Below are 22,448 nucleotides of genomic sequence, written 5' to 3'. Positions count from 1 at the left end.
TATACAGTAATTACATAGATAAAATTATGCTGGGCATAACATTTTCAATAGATGGTTCAGCAAAAAACTGAACGGAAACGGAAGACATACGGATGCATTTCCGTATGTGTTCCGTTTTTTTGCGGACCCATTGACTTGAATGGAGCCACGGAACGTGATTTGCGGGCAATAATAGGACATGTTCTATCTTTGAACGGAAAAACGGAAACGGAATGCATACGGAGTACATTCCGTTTTTTTTTTGCGGAACCATTGAAATGAATGGTTCCGTATACGGAACGCAAAAAACGTTCTGTAAACGTGAAAAAAACTGTTGTGTGCAGGAGGCCTAACAATGAGAGAACGGTATATATTTATGCAGTTTATGACTCTTTACCTGTGTGCTCTACATTATATTTTTTCTTTTTTTTTCATTGTCACCCCAGTTGCGTTTTATATTTTATCCCATCCTACTGTAATAATGTTTCCAGCCGCCTACCACAGGGCTCAGGCTTGTAAATCTATTAAACGCTGTCAAGCTATTGGGATTCCTAATGTATTTTGCAATATTGCAGCATGACTTAAAGTTAATATAAGGCTGACCTTGTTGGCTGACCTACTGAAATGACTGTGGTGGCTATGAGCAATACATGGAGGTAGCGCTTGGGAGAGGGACTAAAGCGTTTGAGTCGTCCTACTGCGTATGTATTTTATTGACATGTTGAGGACTCGATGACTCTCTGCCTCAGGATCTTATTCTGCGCTGTAACTTCTTTAAATTTCAGTGATGAAGTATTTCATCATTTCTGGTGCCCGAATGGTTAAAATAGTAGATTAAAGAAAATAAATCGGCACATTTCTTTTTCTTGCCATCTTAATTAAAGAAAACTCATTTTATTCTCTCAAATTGGTGTAAAATAACATAGATGATAAATGTGACATCCCTGCGTGGGCACCATTACAGGTCTTAGGTGGCTGTCAGTTGGCTGTACAATCTCCTTCATCTCTACAAGATCAGATCTACCACTTAAAGCAGTAAAAATAAAAATCGCTACATGGCAGGGAAAGGGTTAAAATAATAAACTGACTTATACTTACTGGGTCAGTCCCTCTCTGCTCCAGCATCGGGGCTTGGATATATATCCGCTATATCGATGATGTGCCCCTATACGGCATGTGACAGCTGCAGCCAAACACTGGCCTCAGTGATATACAGCAAGAGACCACTGAGGCCAGTGGTTGACTGCAGCGGTCACATGCAGTGTACGGGGATATCACCCTTGCAGCTGTGTTAACCTGAGATTCTGCTGTGATCTGGAGCGCTGTATCAGCACAGCATTTGCAGGGCTCTTTAGTCGCGCTATTAATCGTGGGCGTCGGGGACGGAAAAGACCCGCATTTGCTGTGCTGTGAAAAAAATCTGACAATTTTATTAAAGAAATCGGCGGCTGTAAAAGGGTGAATTGAGCCCTAATTTCACCCTGTGCATTGAATTTTTTAGGAAGTATCTTGTCCTGTTACGTTGCGGCATTTTGTGTGCCCAGCGGTTCTTTCAAGCAGTAGTTTATAGTTTTGGTTTTTTTTTGTGTTAAAATTTTAACTTCTTCTTCCTCAACCATCCCCATGTGTAATGCCCAGGCTTTTAGGCAAGATATGCTTTTAATATGTCATCTAGGTTTACGGGCAGGTTAATGGATGTCTACTTTTGGATGAAGAAAGAGCCTGAACTGCACTTATCCTTGGTTTTCTGAGTGTTATTGGGACTCTTTTATTGTCTAAAACCATGGCGTTATCTCCTCCATTGAAGGTGGTTTGTTGTCGACATTCTTTTTATGGCTTTACAAATGTCTGTGAGCTTTGTGGATCCTTTCAGGTGGTAAATGGAAGACTTTCCCGAATCGGAAGACTATGACTCCGAGATGGACCTGTAGAATTGTAGATGGTGTAGAAATTTGGATGACAATCTTTTTTTGCTTGGCTTTATCTAATGTGTTTGAGGATAGCCCAACTACCCTTTGGTAGGAGTTGGAAGAGTTGGGCTTTGACCCATCTGATCTTCTTGTGTTTTTTTTTTTAGAATACAAGAGTCATTGGAAGATTTAATAGACTCTCTTTTCTCTCCCTATTTAATGTAGGAGTGCATTGAGCAACAAAAGTTGTGACCTCAAAGACTTGAAACAGGCAGCAAATTATTATCCGTATAGCATTGGTGTATCTAGGTCCTGTAGTGTAGGTATCTCCCCCGCATGTAGGCAGCTACCATGATAGGCTGAGGCAACTTTAGCCCCCTGTTTTAATTTGACTGCACTAAACCAGTGGAAATCCTCTGCATTTGTTCTGTTTTTTTCTTAACAAGCTGTGACTCTTGGGTTGACCAACTTGCAGCAGATACTGTGCGACCCAGTTAATTTACATGCTAAAATGGAATGCAGAGAATCAGCTATCCAAATGTAGACTTGGGCCCCAACATATGGAAAATGTGTATGTTGTCAGAAATGGTAACCCGTGTGGTTGAAGCTGGTTCCATTTAGTTGTTTTTGTGTTTCTGCAACATTTTTGCTAAAATTTACTGAATAACCAAATTTAATTATTTTATATAGCGCTGACCTATTCCTCAGTGTTTTATAAACCTTATCATCGCTTGCTGTCTCTAATGGAGACCATATACGTTTCCTATTGGTATGTCTTTGGAGTGTGGGAAAAAAAAAAAAAATGTAAACACAGGAAGAACCTAAAACCTCCATGCTGATGTCCTTTGTTGGATTCAAACCTAGGACCTCAGCACTGGAAGGCACCAGTGCTAAGCACTGAGCCACCATGCTGCCCTCCAGTTCGGCGTCATTTTTATTCAATGCATTTCGATTGCTATCCTGATACAACTTATACCCAGGCTTCCAATATATAGCTCGACCTGGAAATGTGTTTTTTATTTTTAAGGAGCCCCTTCCAGATCTCCAGGAGCCAATATTGATTCAGCTTGCACCATCCCCTGGAAAAGAGGATCAACCTTCTAAAGATGAAGCTGAAAAGGAAAAAGGGAATGAAAAATCCACTCGCAAAATGCTTTCTCGAGGTCTGTGGCTTACAGAATAGCTCCCCCCACACACACGCGCACACACAATTTCTGCTTAGGGGAGAGGTGTTCTGCCTCTTGACGTTTCATAATTTCTTCCCTTTAAAATCAGTCTGTGAAAGTTTTGAGTTTAATTTACCTGACAATGGCCTTGATGGGTGACCTCTACCTGAAAGTATGACTGGTGGAATCTTATTGTATGGTCGCTCCTCCTACGGTAGCTGGTAGTCATATTGGAGAGTAGTAGCAAATCCCAAGTCACGCTTTAAATGGCAAAACATTAAATTATTGCCTAAACTTAGTAACTGTGAAGATGCTCTCCTTAGAAAGTGGTGCCACCATTTGCATAGACTCGCTGATAAATTGCTCGGGACACAGGTCTTCGTTCATGGGAATGCCCAAGTCCGAGATAGACCTGTTAAGAAGCATGACTTGTATTAACCATGACAACTATAAAGGGGCATACACTTTCTCCATGGGTAATAGTCCTATGTGCCGCAGACTATGTGGGTAATAGTCCTATGTGCCGCAGACTATGGTGGTTAATAGGCGCCTGATAGTTGTCATAACTGGCAAGAGTGACCTAATTCTGGATTGCCAAGGTTGCAGTTTTCTTGGCAGATCTGTATGGTGGGTAGACTTGTTTTCTTGATATTTGACGACCCATGTATTCCTGTTTAACCACCTGTCTTTAACCTCCTTTTGAGAGAGACAGAGTCAGTCTCCCTTCACACTTTGTCAGACCATCAGTCAGACCAGAGAGGAGTAATTGGTGGTGACTCAAGTAGAGTACCATTTCTCCCCTTACATGGATAAACCTTTCCCTGTGCAGCAGAGTTGTAAACTGAGATGACTTGTGTTTCCCCATCACAGAGAGGACAATATTTTATATTTAATCTATCATATTGTCCTGACTAACTAAAAAAAAAAAGCCCAAAATTCTAAAAACACTTGATTTCTATTAGTCGCATTTAAATAACACCGTTTTCTGATGGAAATACGTCTTTAATCCACAACAATAGAGTACAGATGAAAGCAGTCGTATTGCCAATGGCAAACCCTCCGATTCCTCATATCCCAAAGCTAGGTTGGAAAATAAAAACTGGGCCCTTGCCCCCATAACATTTCTATTCCATAATGTATCTCTCCTTCTTACAGATTCCAGACAGAATACACGGATTCCACCGGATAGACCTCCACGAATTTTGGTGAACACTCTGAAAAGTAACCCCAGGTAGGTGAATTTGAATCCTGTGTTATTGCGGCGGATATGTGACAGTCTTATGACCGGCCGGTGACTTCTGCACTTGTGTAAATTAAATAAATATAGAGCCAAATCTCTTTAGGGAAATAAATTGTTTCTACAAGTGACACATTGAATAACCTTCAGTGTCTCGCAGACTGCGCTTTATTACTTCTGCCATCTAAACTCATTAAAAGATCTCGAGCCTGTGACACTGATATTACCCGCTAGTCATCAAGAACCGGCAGGAAACATCTGCTTATGGGACGTAGAGGATGGACGTCTCCTGCGAGGCTTCGTTCTTTTCTGAATAACTTTTTTTTTTTTTTTTTTCTGTTTGCCTCGGTCTCTGTCTGTTGAGGTTTTTATCGTTGGCTGGAGTCATAGTAATGATCAAGGTACCTTGCAAGGTGAATCTAGTCCGGCATGTCATTGAGATGTTCCACAAAGCTCGAGGGAGTAGGAAGGACAGTTAAAGACAGATATTAAAAAAATGGTGCAATCCAATTAAACCTTTATGTAGCTGTTGTAATGGATGTTTCCATAGAGATGTCTTCTCCGGTTCCCTCTGGTATGAGGTCTTGAAGGCCCACGTGTCTCCAACAGAGATCTGTTTGGTTGAGAAGAGGTAATCGAAGGTGTGGAAAGTGAGGGCCCTCATCTATTAGGCAGGGGAAAATGTTTTTTTTTTTTTTTGGGGGGACCCAGCTCATCACGGATACTACAGCCAGATGTTTGATTTCAATGAAATATGTGTAATATTTCATTTCACCTGTGCCGCTGCTGCTGGGAAATGGACACACTTTCTGCCAGGGTCCTTCCACAGATTGCAGCTGATTGCTGGAGGTCACAGCAGCAGGACATACTGGGATCATCTTAAAGGGGTATTCCCCATCACATACATGGGGGCATATCGCTAGATAAGCCTTATTGTCTGATAGGTGCGGGTCCCACCTCTGGAATCCGCACCTACAAGCAGAAACGGAGCGGGGAGAGCTGTTGCTGGAGGACCCCCAGATTTCTCGGGGTCCATCCACCACCAAGCGCTGCTCCCATAGAAGTGATTGCGGAGCGCACCGTGCACGCAACGGCCCCTGCTCCCATTCATTTCTATGGGGTAGACTGAAATAGCGAGCCAGCGCTAGGCTATATTCGGCGGCCCCACAGAAATGAATGGAGGGCGGCTGTGCATGCGCAGTACGCCCTCTGCTCATTTCCCCTGCTCCGTTCTCATTGTAGGTGCGGCTCCCAGAGGTGGGACCTGCACCTATCAGACAATGGGGGCATATCCTAGCCATATGCCCCCATTGTGTGTGATGGTAAAACCCCTTTAAGGGACGCTTCTTATAGAAAAGGGACTATACAAAATGGAGCAAAGGATTGCCTCAGAACCACCCACATTAAGTGCCAAAGATAGGTTACCCAAGATGGAAAGTTATTTCAAGGTCATTCAGGTTATTAAAAAGAAGTCCACTTGAAGACCATTCCTGATATTAAACCAACAAGACAAGATTTAGTCCTATTGCATTTCAAGGATTACAGAAAAGGGATTTTGAAGACTAGAAGAACATGGCTACTTTCTTCCAAAGCACAGCGCCACCTTTGTCCACAGGTTGTGTGCAGTATTGCAGCCTAACTCAATTGAAGTTAATGGTGCTGAGCTGCAGTACCACAAGCAACCCGTGGGTAGGAGTGGGGCTGTTTTTGAATACAATTCTTCTGGTTGCCCTTGGGAACAGACAGAAGTTTACCTTCACCCCGCTGTCAGACATGTGACCGATCAGCTTATCGGTCACTGTTCTACCAGTTCAGGGCCGGAGTATTCCGTTCCTTTAGGAACAGACCCATTTTAGGGCACCGCTATAACGATCGCCAATTTTTGTGGCTTTTTGTGTAAGCAGTTTGTGGTCCTCCCAATAATTTTATGTTCAGCGCATCCCCCACGACCGCGGCTTTGGGATCTGCAGCTAAATTAAAAATTATGATCTGTTTTTAAAGTTTATTCGATCATCGATTGCTTTCTTACATTCTGCTGGGTTTAAAAAAAAAAAAAAGATATACTTTTTATTTTTTAACAAAACAAACATATTTTTAAGTCTTTAAAATCCTCGTTTTCTTCCAGATATTTATCTCTCAATTATTGTTGCTCGGCAACCAACCTGTTGGCTCTTGGTATTTAAAGAAGCGTCAATAAAGCCCTCTGCGTCTTCTCCTCTCCCATCTGCTCGCGGTGGTGTCTGCTGCTTATATTATCAGAGATTAGCTGCCGAGTGCTCGGGAACACGGCTGAATTTCAGGGACGTTATTATCCCATCCTGATTTATGGACTCCGGGAGCGCACAATATCATTTTTTTGTAGTTTTTCCTCTTGGTCTTAGGTTGTCTAGAATCAGATTGAGGTTACGAGACATATTAACTAACCCTCCCCCACCACAGTCCAACGAACCCCTATAGAGATGCCTAATGGCAAAAGAAGTATGTCCTCCAGCGACGTATGTTGGGGGTTTATGTCTGGCGCATACAGCAGTAGATGTTCCTGGTGTAAATGCATCCACTAAACGTGATGTGAACAGAGCCTTAGGGCCTTAGGGCCCTTTTACATGAAATGGGGCAACAATCATCTTTTTGGGCGATACTGTCATTTATGTAAGCTGGTCAGCAGAACATCCCCCTTTATAAATGAGACGCGCTGCTCCCAATATGTAAACTGTATGGGTATCAATGATCGTCTAAACGATCATTCCTCCCTCTTTCAGTTTGCATCGACCGCTCTAAAAAAGTCCTTTTTGAAGGAGCACCGATTTGACTTGTATCACATTCTTGGTGGCAGTGAGTCTACCCTGCCGGTATAGCCCCCACAGGGGTTTTCATCCAGCTTTCTCCCCGACACCCCTTGCCAAGTTAGGCCTTGGGTGAGGTGTACATATATGGAGGTATGCATTGTGAACGTAGCTGAATGCAAAACTGTCCCCCTATTTACTATACTGCAGCAGGGATGTTACATTTTCTGACAAATTTGGTTGTCACCAGGCTTCCCACAAGCTGATATAGTCTAAAAAATACTTTAAGGGTTATTCCGGTTATGTAAAATGATCCCCTATCCAAAGGATAGGGAATAACTTGGCTCAGGAGAATGTGGAGCCCCTTGAAATGTAGTGGCCGCTCCATTTATTCCTACAGGAGTTCTGGAAGTAGGTGAGCGCTGTACTCGGCTATCTCTGGAGCTCCCATAGAAATGAATGCAGTGGCTGTGCACATGCCCGAACGGGCACCCTGTTCATTTCTGTAGGTTCCACGATGTACGGGCCACTTTCTGATCCAGCGGTAGGACAACCATAAATCTAATAGTTATCCCCTATACCAGTGATGGCGAACCTTTTACAGTGCCCAAACTGTAACCCAAAACCCACATATTTATCGCAAAGTGCCAACACGGCAATTTACCCTGAATACTACAGTCCAGTACAGTATATCTTCCATGTACTTTATCATTTAGCTATAATAGCCTGCCTGCATTCGATGCACTGTCTGTGCTGTTCATAGTGCGCCCTGCGCTGATGAATGGCAGGAAAAGTCTAAGGCATACTGGTACACCATAGACTATATTTCCAGGGCGTGGGTGCCCACAGAGAGGGCTCTGAGTGCCGCCTCTGGCACCCGTGCCATAGGTTCGCCATCAGTGCCCTATACTGTAGCTAGGGGATAATGTAACATAACCAGAATACCCCTTTGAAGGGTTATTCCAGAATTTTAAAGTTGATGACCTATCCTTAGGGTATTTTCACACTTGCGGGAGAGGATTCCGGCAGGCAGTTCATGGACCCCCTTCTGTCAAATTTATATCTGCCTGTGTGAAAGTTGGGTGACATACAATATAATTGCGATTCCAACTTCCTTGGTAGTTGTCATTTAGTTTTCCTTAAAGGGATTGTTTGTGAAATGAAAAGCGCGCCACTCTTGTCCTGGAGCTGCTGCGTCTGGCCTCTTGTGAATAAGGCTAAACTGCAATACCAGACACAGTTGATGAACAGGAGTGGCGCGGTTTCCGTAATAACGAGCCCTTTAATTTGTGACTATGGAGTGCAGGGCATTGTCATTGTATAATCTGAGCTATGGGGGTTTGGAAAAGCTGGGTGACGACCCCTGTTCATATTGATTGTTGCCCAACTTTCCAGCCAGCAGATGTTAATGGGAGATTGGATTTTTTATTTCCCAAATATCTGCATACATTCGGGACATTTGGGCTTGCTGACCATTTGTGGTCTCTCCACCATGGAAGAGTGATCTAAACCCCAACGCGCAGCAGAATTCCAGACATCAATGCCGTGTGATCTATTTCCAGTGCTCTTAGGGGCTCGATGTCTTAATCCTTTGTTACAAGTACAATTCGGCACCTGCTGTGCTCGCTCAGCCGCTCGCTGTCGCTATTTTCTCGCCCCCCCTGATACGTAAGAGCAGTCGAGCTCCTCTTCTGGTGAAACCGCAGCAGACAAATGTGCAGTGGGGGGTTTATATATTTGGAGAGGGGGGTCAAGCTGTTTTGCAGTGTGCAGACTTTTGCTGTAAATGTAAATTCTAGAATTAAATGCTGAATACCACGGTCTAAAAAGCATCCAGTAACTGGTAAGGACTGGGGGAGAAGATGGATCTGTGAAAAGGGGGATTCAAGTAGTAGCTGCGTCAAAGGCTTTCAGCTTTAAGGAGGTTCTTTGGGATTCTATGAGATTGGCGGGGATTCGACTCCTGTAACCTCCGCCGTTAATCTGTTTGAGGAAGCCGCGATGGTCACTGGAGCAGTCCATTGGCTAGCGGCTGTGCTTGGTATAGCTCACTTGAATGGGGCTGGGCTGCACCAGGGACACATGATTGATGAACGTGGCATCACATGGCCTAGGAAGAGGTCTTAGCGTTCATGTAGCGCTACAGTCTCTTCATAAAGCTGATTGGTGGGGGTGCTTTGAGTCGGAACCCTGACGATCTCATATTGATGATACCCCCTCAATATTAAAATCCCAGAGAACCCCTTTAACTCTGCCATATCAATAATGTTTATTTTTCTAGGGAAACTAATTGCATGCTGTGGTCTGGATGCGTAGGTTAAAGAAGCACTCTAGCATCTAGTGCAGCATAGGCTATTAAAGAATAATGTAGAGGCTTGTGTATACCTGTTTTATTTTGATGTACCATTTATATGTTGTCATCTTGCTTCCTCCTTCCTCTTCTGATTTGGTTCCTGTAATAGCCCCTATGTTTCCCATGATGCCTCTGGCTTTTCACTCTTCTCATAGAAATTCTTTCCCATCGCTCAAACTACAGTGTATCCTATGTGATGCAGCTTCACACTGCTCTCCATTGCTTACTGCGTGTGAGTAGGAGGCAGGGGAGAGCAGTGTGAGGCTGCATCTCGTAGAACACACTGGAGACTCTGCACACAGCACTCACAGATGGTCCAGGCATGTCGTTAGAATGAGTCAGGCTAGTTCTATAGCTCAGTAGCTAATAATTGTAAGCAGAAGTGATATCTTAAGTAGTATGGTATGCTTGCAGAGGAATGGCTTGCAGAGGAACGAGGAGGATGGAGCTTAGAGGGGATGTGTCTGAGATCTACTAAGAGGGACTTGATAGGCAATGATGTAATCCTGTACTTCACAGGAAGTCGGTCACACAGGGGAGACTGTCAGCAAGTTCTGATCTGGTGGTCAGACTGGGGAACACATGACGCAGCTGGGGTGAGACACATTGCATTGCTGGAATATTGCTGCTGAGATGGCATTATATGTCCAAAAATATGGGGACAGACTAAGCTTACTGCCTAGATCTGGGGACAGACTAAGCTTACTGCCTAGATCTGGTAACAGAACCGAGCTTGCTGCCTAGATCTGGTAACAGAACCGAGCTTGCTGCCTAGATCTGGTAACAGAACCGAGCTTGCTGCCTAGATCTGGTGACACAACCGAGCTTGCTGCCTAGATCTGGTAACACAACCGAGCTTGCTGCCTAGATCTGGTAACACAACCGAGCTTGCTGCCTAGATCTGGTGACACAACCGAGCTTGCTGCCTAGATCTGGTGACACAACCGAGCTTGCTGCCTAGATCTGGTGACACAACCGAGCTTGCTGCCTAGATCTGGTGACACAACCGAGCTTGCTGCCTAGATCTGGTGACACAACCGAGCTTGCTGCCTAGATCTGGTGACACAACCGAGCTTGCTGCCTAGATCTGGTGACACAACCGAGCTTGCTGCCTAGATCTGGTGACACAACCGAGCTTGCTGCCTAGATCTGGTGACACAACCGAGCTTGCTGCCTAGATCTGGTGACACAACCGAGCTTGCTGCCTAGATCTGGTGACACAACCGAGCTTGCTGCCTAGATCTGGTGACACAACCGAGCTTGCTGCCTAGATCTGGTGACACAACCGAGCTTGCTGCCTAGATCTGGTGACACAACCGAGCTTGCTGCCTAGATCTGGTGACACAACCGAGCTTGCTGCCTAGATCTGGTGACACAACCGAGCTTGCTGCCTAGATCTGGTGACACAACCGAGCTTGCTGCCTAGATCTGGTGACAACAACCGAGCTTGCTGCCTAGATCTGGTGACACAACCGAGCTTGCTGCCTAGATCTGGTGACACAACCGAGCTTGCTGCCTAGATCTGGTGACACAACCGAGCTTGCTGCCTAGATCTGGTGACACAACCGAGCTTGCTGCCTAGATCTGGTGACACAACCGAGCTTGCTGCCTAGATCTGGTGACACAACCGAGCTTGCTGCCTAGATCTGGTGACACAACCGAGCTTGCTGCCTAGATCTGGTGACACAACCGAGCTTGCTGCCTAGATCTGGTGACACAACCGAGCTTGCTGCCTAGATCTGGTGACACAACCGAGCTTGCTGCCTAGATCTGGTGACACAACCGAGCTTGCTGCCTAGATCTGGTGACACAACCGAGCTTGCTGCCTAGATCTGGTGACACAACCGAGCTTGCTGCCTAGATCTGGTGACACAACCGAGCTTGCTGCCTAGATCTGGTGACACAACCGAGCTTGCTGCCTAGATCTGGTGACACAACCGAGCTTGCTGCCTAGATCTGGTGACACAACCGAGCTTGCTGCCTAGATCTGGTGACACAACCGAGCTTGCTGCCTAGATCTGGTGACACAACCGAGCTTGCTGCCTAGATCTGGTGACACAACCGAGCTTGCTGCCTAGATCTGGTGACACAACCGAGCTTGCTGCCTAGATCTGGTGACACAACCGAGCTTGCTGCCTAGATCTGGTGACAGATTCATATTCAGATCCAAGCTTAGTACATAAGTATAGTAAAGAGAAAGAAGCTTGGTGCATAGATACAGTAGCAGGACCAGTCTCAATGCAAAAATACAATAATAGCATCAGGCTTGATTCAAAGATTGGTGCATGCTTTTACCATATGGATCCCGGATTTATGCCCACACATCATTCTGTGTGCTTGTGGATGAAGCAGAAGCAGGGGGCAGGGACTTGGATGTCTGAACAGTACAGGCAGCGGCCCTTCAAATAGTTTTCATAATTGATGTTCTTGCTCTGCCATTAACCAAACTAATTAATATTAATTTAAATGGTGATTAGTATTGAATTAGTGATGGCGAAAGTAAGCGGAGGATTAGGAGGCTTCACAGTGGCTGCGTCGTCAGAGTAAAAGGGAAGCTCTAAAAACTATTAGTAAAAAGTGGATAAATAATGGGACTTTTCTCTTTTTATTATCTGTTGGCCATTAATCAGATTTTTTTTATTTGTGTTTTAGGGACAGAATGATGCTGCTCAAATTGGAACAGGATATATTAGATTTTATTTCTACCAACGAGTAAGTAGAGAGAACTCAGTCTCTGAAGTGTGTGCATTGAGTGTCTCACTAGCTATATACATTCATATGCCATTAGCTCCCCCTTGTGGCGGCTATAGACAGACAGAATTCAGCCATATTTGCAACTTATCCACAAACATTCGATCTCTGATAAGTGTCTGATAGCTGGGAGTCCTACCTCGAAGACCCACAAAGACCATAAATATTGGAGGGGGCGGGGGGTCCCATGCCTCCGTAGGACTGGAGCAACCTGTGGCTTCATTCAGTCTTTGTGGGAAAGCAGAATGCAGAACTCTGCCATCTTTAAGTGGAGTGCTGCTGATACATCCCATTCATGCGGGAGGCACGGGAACACTATAGTTATGGCGGGGATCCCAGTGATCGCTGATAGCCTGTCATGTGTTGATATAGCAGTATTGAGAGATGTGTATATAGATATGCACATTTAGGTTATGTTCACACAGCCTCATTCAATGTACAACTCAGAAGTCAGCCTTAGATTTGTGCTGTGGAGTGGAAATCTGCAGTGTGAACATGTCCTTACACTGTAAAATACAGACCTTATAGATACCAGATTATGAAGTGAAGCATTTAGGCTGTGTGTGTATATATGTATATATTGTCACATTTTGATGCTCTGTCTTGTCTGCTTATTTGTAGAATTCAGCGAAAGAAATTCCCTCCGATGACCTCCTATCACAGGATGCTCCTGCACAGAGTCGCCGCATACTTTGGCCTCGATCACAATGTGGACCAGAGCGGCAAATCTGTAATTGTGAACAAAACGAGCAATACAAGAATGTGAGTCTTGTTTCCAAGCAAATTTATCATCTTAAAGGGGTTGACCCGGACAAATCCCCATTTTCACCCTGGCAGCCCGCCTGACTTGAGCATCGGAGCAGTTCATGCTCCGATGCTCTCCTTTGCCCTGCGCTAAATCGCGCAGGGCAAAGGCATTTTTTGGAGATCCAGTGACGTACCGGGGCTCTCCATGGGGCTGCCAGGAAGCCCGGTGACGTCACCGGCACTGATGGGTGGGCTTTAGTGCTGCCCTAGCCAGTAAAACGGCTAGGGCAGCGCTAAAGCCCGCCCATCAGAGCTGGTGACGTCACCGAACACACTGCTGGGCGGAAGCTTCCACCCGGCAGTGTGTTATTGTAAACAAAAGAGCCCGTGACCGCGATCTAGCGCAGGGCAAAGGAGAGCATCGGAGCATGAACTGGTCAGGGGGGCTGCCTGGGGTGAAAATATGGTTATGTCCGGGTTCAGCTCTGAACCCGGACAACCCTTTTAAGGGGACTGTAATTGTTTAGCAAAACCACGCCCCATCTTGTCAATGGTTGTCTCTGGTATTACGGCTGGACCCATTGATTATATATAGTTTGGTCTTGTCAATAGGAAAGCTTTGCTCTTAAATGTTCAAAGTTGGTTTAAGAAAGTATCAAGTGTAAAGAGCCGGGCAGCTTTGAGTCCCCAGATCTCCTAAAAGCAACTGGCAGTACTGATGATTGAAAGGCAATGCTAAAAAGTGCAGAAAACAATGCCAAAAATATATAAATCTATGGTACAAATCTCTCCGAGAGCAGCATCTGGAATACATCTGGGCTGTTGCTTAGCAACTGAAGACGCAGCTCATATGTGTCCCCTACGGCTCTCCACGCTTTTGTGGAGATCCAGCATTGGCACTCATGGAATAGAAGGACTGGTGGTACCTGCTGCCAAGGGAATGATGAATGCATTCAAGACCAGGCACTGGATTTCAGATTTTATAAAAAAAATATATATATAATATATATATTATATATATATATATATATATATATATATATATATATATAATATTTTTTTTTTTTTTTTTTTAAATAGCGCAAATATGTGCTTTCTCTAACCAAGTGGCGCTAAAAAAATGCAATGTGCCACACAAAAAAGTATCTAGCCTACCTGAAGTTCACTCTGAAAGGAGAAGTCCCCACAAACTTTCCCCAACCTTCTGCACCAGACGATCATAGCTAAGGGGGAGCCTGGCTTCAACCTTAGCTGCCACCCCAGTATATTGGTTGCGGGTTTGCTCCCCTACAAAGATGAGGGCCTAGCTTGGTGAGCAGTCCGATGGCCCCACACACACACTGTAAACCCCCTTAAGACTTCCAAGCGGGACCATCCCGTAATTGCACGGCACCCTGAAAAAGTCCTTGGTATTAAGCCTTGTACATCTCGCAGCAGTGGCTTAGGCAGTTAGAGGTGTGTGCTGAGGAGGAGGAGGTGAGCCATAGTCTAAGATTTCTAGGATAGCTACATGAAAGGTACTGATTCTCCTTGTGGAGATCCAGCTAATACAGGAATCCTTAGTGCAATGCTCCCTGGGAAAAAAAACAAAACCTGCAAAGTAGCCCTCCACAGCGGTCTCTCTATTGCCACATATAGAGGACTAGCCTGTAATGTTTTAATACCTAAAACAGTGCAACTCTTGGAAAGACACAGGTTGGAAACCAAAGGTACAACCGCCAGGGGCGGACTGTGAACTTTAGGGTGCCTTGCGAAAAAAAAAAAAAAAGCTTAAAACTGGCCCCATCATTGTAGGCAGGCCAACACAAATGGGCAAGGATTACAGAAGTAGGTGAGGCCTACAATGCCATAGTGTGCAGCATAAAATACTGCCCTAGCAGAACCAAACGCCAAAGTGCCGATAGTCAGGTGCATAAGTACCCAAAGCTCCTAAATTAATTAATGCTGAAACCATCGGATCATTATGTAACCCGGCCTGCAGCCATGGGGAGGGATTGGGATTGGGAGGGATTCTCTGTATGGTCTATGGCCAGTCCACCCCTGTGGGTGGAACAAATAGCAGAAGGAAGTTAGAAGAGAGTAGCAATTTGGCTGATTGATCAATGAAGGGGTGGAGTTTTACTTGTGTGATTGGGGGGGGGCACTGTCCAATCAAATTGTAGCATGGTTCTGAGTGACCGAATATTAATGAGGAAATAAACTGTCAGCTCTCATGCATGTCGGGCACGCTGGTGCAACCGTTGGGGTCGACGCTAGGTAGCTCCTGTACAAACAGTTTAACCATTTAGATGCCAGTAGCGTGGTAACTGAAAATGGCCCCATGCAGACACCTCTGAGTGCAGCTACAACCCCTTACTAACCAACTGCCAGATACAACATGCTTTATGAGCACGCTGGGTGGTCGATGAACTGTGTTTCTCCGACCATCTCCCTTCTTGGCTCTGTCAAAAGGTCCAGGAGTAGATGCGATAGGTAGGTTCCACTTTTTTAAGAGGCTCATCCCTTGGTCCACTGTTGTTAAAACTCTCATGTTGCCTTCAACTGGTAGAAGTAATTTTACTGGGAATCCCCATCTGTAGGTTACATTGTTTTCTCTCAAAGTGGTTGTGACTTGAGTAAATTTCCTTCTTAGTTGTACCGTGAGTTGAGAGAAGTCCACAAATACTGCGATGTTTTTGAATTTTTTAATTTTTTTAGGTACCGTAGGTTATGAGATTTTCTCATTTCTTGTAATATTTTTTGTAATGTTTCTTTATAACTTTCTTCTTTTATTTCTATTACTTTTTGTTTATTCAAAAAGATGATTATACTTCCTATGCAAATTAATGTACGTGCTCTGTAACCATATCACTTTGATATATGAGCACGCTGGGGATTGTAGTTTTAAGACAGCTGGAGAGCCGCAGGTTGGAAGCCGTTGAGCTGCTTAGTAGCTGGGCTTCTAGGTGGGGTGCTGGCGTAATGATGCCACTGGTGCTCACCAGGTAGTCTCATCCTGCAGTCATTTCCCTTCTATCCAACCCTTACTACTTGCTAACATACTGAATGTATGAAAGCAAGAATTAGGAGGCAGATTGGGAGCATTCCTTCAAGATCAGACTGCGTCGTCTGGAACCCTGGAGTCACACGGGTTTGCTTTGGAGCTGTAGGCACAAATCAGTGGGTATTTTATTTAATGAAGACTTTTTGTAAAGTTGATTCCTATGTTTAATGCACTGGAGAAATAAATAAAAATGGCCGGTCTATTTACATTCAGAAGATTTTCTGCAAAGAGGCTGCAAGTGTCCTGTACGTCCGAGTGGGGCTTGGGAAAAAAAAATCTATGCACTTGGGGCAGGTGCACTGAATGGATGGGTCAGTTGCTAAGAGTTGTGCAGCAAAAATGGGAATATACTCATGTGCTTTCTTAGAGCATGTGTCCTTTTGGATGCAACCCTCCCTATTACAGCTTGGGGGTGTGTCCTCTTTGCTACAACTCTTTCCCTATGATAGCTTGGGAAGTTGTCCTCTCTGCTGCAGCTCTCTCCCTATGACAGCTTTGGGTTATGTCCTTTCTGCTGCAACCCTTCATCACAGCTCAGGGAGGCATGTCATTCATGCTATAGCGCTCTCCCGATCACTGCTCAGGGGACATGTCCTTTCTGCAGCAATCCTTCTATCACAGCTCAGGGGCGTGTCTTTCTGCTGCAGCAATCTTCCTATCACAGCTCAGGGGCGTGTTCTTTCTGCTGCAGCAATCTTCCTATCACAGCTCAGGGGCGTGTTCTTTTTTTCTGCAGCTATCCTTCTCACTAGTCAGGGGGTGTTTCTTTTCTGCTGCAGCTATCCTTATCACTAGTCAGGGGGTGTTTATTTTCTGCTGCAGCTATCCTTATCACTAGTCAGGGGGTGTTTCTTTTCTGACGCAGCTATCCTTATCACTAGTCAGGGGGTGTTTCTTTTCTGCTGCAGCTATCCTTATCACTAGTCAGGGGGTGTTTCTTTTCTGCTGCAGCTATCCTTATCACTAGTCAGGGGGTGTTTCTTTTCTGACGCAGCTATCCTTATCACTAGTCAGGGGGTGTTTCTTTTCTGACGCAGCTCTCTTCCTGTAACTTTCACAGCTTCTTACAGTAGATGTGGCAGTTAAAGGCTGGAACGGAGCATTTGCGACCACCTCAGCAAATTTCATGGTGGACAGAGGAATAAAGAATGGAACAAACAGCAGATGGCTACATTTAGATTGTATTGAAAAACTCAGTGGCTGTGCTAAATGTTTAGTTAAATACAATTACAAAAGTATTCAGATCCAGGTGCTGGTTTGAAAAATTTCAAATACTTTTCCTGGGACGAGCCCTTTAGGGTCCATTCACACGTCCGTATGTGTTTTGCGGATCCGCAAAACACGGACACCAGCAATGTGCGTTTCGCATTTTGCAGACCGCACATCGGCGGCACTCTCATAGAAAATGCCTTTTTCTTGTCCGCAATTGTGGACAAGAATAGGACATTTTCTATTTTTTTGCGGAACGAAAGTGTGGATCCGGAAGTAAGCATTCGGACAGCACATTCTGACCCCTTTGAAAATGAATGGGTCCGCACCTGTTCCGTCTGAATGGACCCTTAAGGTGATAGAATAGCTTAGAAATACCAAACCTTAATCTCTGTACCTACCCGGGTGATGGTGTCTTTCATTGTTCGGCGCCTCTATCTTGTTGCATAGAAAGGCTTCACTGCTGTCAAATTATTAGGGTAATAAAAGTTGACATGTGTTTATTGCTTGCCATGTTCGCTGCCCGCTCTGAGAAATTAGATTGTTAATAAAGGGTTTGAGATGTTCATGTGTCAGGTACGTCCTTGCTTTTGGTTCCTTTAGTTCTCTGTGCAGCAGCTTCCACATCAGCAAGCATTAGAAGCCGCATATTGCAATGAATATTAATAATTTCCCGCGTTTCCTTTCAGCCCTGATCAAAAATTTGAAGAACATATCAAGGATGAGAAGAGCATGGACTTCCAAAAGCGGTACATTCTCAAAAGGGATAACTCCAGCCTAGACAAGGACGATAATCAGGTGGGTGCTGCCGGGGATTCTTGGCTCGATAGATACCCTGGATTATGCTCCAGTCCCGCAGCTAATCCCTTTCTCTACACAGATGAGGATGAGGTTGAAGGATGACAGGAGAAGCAAGTCCATTGAAGAGCGGGAAGAGGAATACCAGAGGGCTAGAGAGCGGATTTTTGCACAAGAGGTTGGTGAAATGTTTTGTCGTCTTGTTAGATGTAACAGTTTGGCACATGTCAGGAACCCGAACGTGCACTTGCATTCTCTGGTCTCCCAAGAAAGCATGTGTGCGTCCGGTATGTCAGCAGCACTGCAGGGGTTGCTGTTTATTTTGTAGAGTGTTGTATTTTTTTTAATTATTTTTTTGGGACGATGCATTCCAGGTTAGGCAAGAAAAAAAAAATTCACTATAGTTTAGAAATCCCTAGTGGTCTAGGCTAGTGGAGCGGTTGACTTCTGCTCTAGTGGTCTAGGGTAGTGGAGTTAATTCCTGATGGTCAAGTGTAGAGAAGCTGTTAAAAGTAATCCATTCACTACCCTAGACAACCAGAGAAGACACGAACGCCTACTCTACACTAGACCATCAGGGATATATATATATATATACTTCCACTACCATAGACCACCATAGGAGACCATAACCCCTTCACTACCCTAGACCACCAGAGGAGAAAGTATTAAACCCTTCAGTACCAATGACCATCAAAAGAATCATTGTCAGCTCTGATGGTCTAGATTCCTTGGTGGTCTAGGGCAGTGTTTCCCAACCAGTGTGCCTCCAGCTGTTGCAAAACTACAACTCCCAGCATGCCCGGGCATGCTGGGAGTTGTAGTTTTGCAACAGCTGGAGGCACACTGGTTGGGAAACACTGGTCTAGGGTATTAAAGGGCTTAATATGGTCTGCTCTGCTGGTATAGGTTAGTGGAGGAGTTAATATTGGTTCACTTGAGGTCTAGGAGCTTAATGTTGTCATCTCTGATGGCATAGGGTAGTGGAGGGTGTTTAATATTCTCTTTCACAGCATGCAGGTTTACTGTATGATTCCCTGGTGGTCTAGGGTAATTCCGCCTTCCATGGCGGTCTCGAGTAGATAAGCTGGGGTGAATACCTTGGGTGCTCTATTGATTTACTCGCCTCTCCCGGCTCCAGTATTGTGTCCTGGAATCGCATCCAGCCTCCCGCTACCCTGCGTGCTCTGCCTTGATCATACAGATCATTACTAGGCCGAGAAGGAGAGAATGATGCAGCTGTAAACTGTTGTGCATCTCTGTCTTTGATTGGGCCGTGCACTTAATGAGCCTTCCACCCCTATGGAATCATTCCATGATTTTAACCAGTTTGATCTTTTGTGTTCCCTGGGGATAAGCAGCGCCAACTGAGAAAAGCCCTCATTTTATCACGTCTACTCTTATTAGAATTTTTGACTTGGCTGAAAATGTGTTAACGCAAAGCAGTCTGTTGCAAGTCATTCTCCTTTGTCTTATCTTTCCATCAGTCCCTGTGTTCTCAGGAGAATTTTCTCACGGATAAAAGGTAAGACTGGGTTCCCCTCCCTCTCTGTACATACCAATGTGAAGACCATCGCCTCCATCCCCTTAACTGTTCTGTTAAAATACCCACAGACTTCAGGAGGAAGAGTGTAATCTTACCCAGCAAAGGCGCCAGATATTTAGGTATTTAGCCCCGTGCCCGTTCCGTCTGCATGTGTGTCTTCCGCTTTTCTTGTTCCTTCTTTTTTTTTCCCTTCTTTCCATATATCTTTACAGTCCAGTTGTATAAATTTTCAGGATCAATAAAGACGCTTCAGGTAGATCAGGAAACAGCCTCTTCAGCAGTACTGAGAATGATGTCAAGTATAATGAGCCTCGCCCGTGGAGCAGTACGGACTCCGACAGCTCCATCCGAAACCTGAAGCCCGCTGTCACCAAAGCTAGCAGCTTCAGTGGGATTTCGGTTTTGACACGAGGGGATAGCTCTGGAAGCAACAAAAGCACAGGCAGGCTTTCCAAAACAGGTATCAGCGGTGTGCACCAGAGAGCCGGCTGCCAAGGCATTTTCTCATGTCTTCATTTTATTTTATCTTTTTTACACGCTTGAGTTTTTTTCTGTGTGCTTGTGTTCGACACGCCAACGTTTGTGGATTTGTTGCAGGTTCTAACTTTTTAAGGCTACTTTCACACTGGCGTTTTGGCTTTCTGTTTCTGAGATCTGTTCAGGGCTCTCACACGCGGTCCAAAACTGATCAGTTTTGCCCTAATGCCTAATGCATTCTGAATGGAAAGGATCCGCTCAGAATGCATCAGTTTGCCTCCGATCAGTCTCCATTCCGCTGCCTGCAGCGTTTTGCTGTCCGCTTGACGAAACTGAGCCAAACGGATCCGTCCTGGCACAATAGAAAACGGATCCGTCCTGGCACACAATGTAAGTCCATGGGAGACGGATCCGTTTTCTCTGGCACAATAGAAAACGGATCAGTCTCCCATTGACAATTCAGTGGAGTTCATGACGGATCCGTCTCGGCTATGTTACAGATAATACAAACGGATCCGTTCATGACGGATGCATGCGGTTGTATTATTGCAGGGATGGCCAACCTGTGGCTCTCCAGCTGTTGTAGAACTACAACTCCCACCATGCCTTGCTGTAGGTTGATAGCTGTAGGCAGTCGGGGCATGTTGGGAGCTGTAGTTTTGCAACAGCTGGAGAGTCGCAGGTTGGCCATCCCTGCATTATTGTAACGGATCTGCCAAAACGCGAGTGTGATAGTAGCCTAAGGTAGACATAAAAAATAGTGGTCAGACCTCGTGACCACAGCATGCATGTAGGCACCCGGGGTGGGGGAGAGGCTGAAGATGCCGGCATCAGATTATCTTGGGGGAATCAATAGTGATTGTCTAGTCACCATTTGCCCTTGAGGATGTCTTTCCAAGTGCCCGTCGGTAAGACGCCCAACCGATCCTGCTGCCATCAGCTGGTTTGGGCAGTTAGCATGTAATCTTAGGAAAAGGGCAGATTACACCACTCCAATCTAGTTCATGCCATAAGTGAACCTCATTTAGTTTGTTTTTCTTTTTTCCCCAGAAGCAGTGCCACCTTCCTTCACAGGCTCTGTCTGGTATTGCAGCTCAACCCCACTCACTTGAATGTGGATAAATTGCAATACCTGACAAAGGCCGTAGCAAAGCGTAGCGCTGGTTTTAGAAAGACCATTTGTTTGTTTTTTTTTGTTTTTTTTTACCGGTCCCTTTTAATAAACCAACCCTTGAGAATTGGAATAGCTGTGCGTGTCCTTTGCTTGAGCAGACCCATGCATCTTAGTAGAGAGGCAGTAGCAGGTGACTTTCTGGCCATTCAGAGGCAGAGGATCCATGTAATAATTGGAGGCTCTATTTCCATGCAGTACATGCTAGACACCTCTTCTCCAGCTGGTGCTTTATAATGGCATTGCATGCACCCGACTAGCTCACCCCGTTTAGGACATCTATTACTTAGACTCCCTCTAATATCACACCCTGACCCTGGAAGGTTTATGGGTTTCCCCTGCCGACAATGTCACCTATCCACTGGATGGGTGATAAATATGATTGCTGGAAGTCCAGCTCCAATGACAAAAATGGGGTGCCCGAGTCCCCTGTGTGCATACAACGCTGGTGACCCCTGTTCCTTTCACTCCTATGTGACTACTGCAGATAGCAGAGTACTGTACTAGAAGTGAATGGAGCACTGGTCGGGCAAGCAATAACTTACATCCCTTTTCTTTTCCCTTTATGCCTCTTCTCTGCTGGTTTATTCAAAGCCTTTGCATTTTTTTCCACCTCCTGTTTTTAGGTCAATTTACAATAGACAAACTACTAATATACTGATAACTGTAAACCGTGCATGGCTGCAGGAATCCACACATGTAATATGGGCCCCACTAGACTTTACATGCATAGGGTCTTATTGTACAGAAAGGAGTACTCTCCCTTGCATAGAGCCTCTTCTTTTCATGCAAGGCTATAGGTAGACTTGGGGCACCCTACGGCATAAGTGCCACGCTTGGTCATGCCGCTTACAGAATGGCTTAACTTTGTGCATGATGTACCCACTTGCATTGCTGCTCTGTCATTGGTTAAAGGGGACCTCTGAACCTCCTATTGAGGGCTTTTCTTGGGGATAGTTGACCACATAGATATTACAATCCAGTTTCAAAAGTCACCAGTTGTGTGTTGACTTGAGTCCATCACACGTCCGTAAGTGTTTTGCGGATTCCGCAAAACACGGGACACCGGCAATGTGCGTTCCGCATTTTGCGAACTCTCATAGAAAATGCCTTTTCTTGTCTGCAATTGCGGACAAGAATAGGACATGTTCTATTTTTTTGCGGAACGGAAGTGCGGATGTGACAGCACATTCCGGCCCCATTTAAAATTAATGGGTCCGCACCTGTTCCGCAAAATTGCGGAACAGATGCGGACCCATTTGCGGACGTGTGAATGGA

General features: G+C 45.1%; 1 protein-coding gene across 1 annotated transcript in view; it reads left to right on the top strand.

Annotated features, from left to right (window-relative positions):
- R3HDM1 (R3H domain containing 1) overlaps window positions 1-22,448 on the top strand; it is an 86,755-nt gene that overhangs the window by 42,207 nt on the left and 22,100 nt on the right. The window contains 12 exon segments of the mRNA XM_040441530.1: window positions 2,917-3,052; window positions 3,165-3,210; window positions 4,211-4,239; window positions 4,242-4,256; window positions 4,259-4,286; window positions 12,081-12,140; window positions 12,801-12,941; window positions 17,868-17,976; window positions 18,059-18,154; window positions 19,464-19,501; window positions 19,591-19,641; window positions 19,756-19,982. Coding sequence (XP_040297464.1) covers window positions 2,917-3,052; window positions 3,165-3,210; window positions 4,211-4,239; window positions 4,242-4,256; window positions 4,259-4,286; window positions 12,081-12,140; window positions 12,801-12,941; window positions 17,868-17,976; window positions 18,059-18,154; window positions 19,464-19,501; window positions 19,591-19,641; window positions 19,756-19,982 — 976 coding nt within the window.

Source organism: Bufo bufo, chromosome 7 (genome assembly GCF_905171765.1).
Source record: "Bufo bufo chromosome 7, aBufBuf1.1, whole genome shotgun sequence".
NCBI classification, from domain to species: domain Eukaryota; kingdom Metazoa; phylum Chordata; class Amphibia; order Anura; family Bufonidae; genus Bufo; species Bufo bufo.
This window is presented reverse-complemented; position numbering and strand designations above follow the sequence as displayed.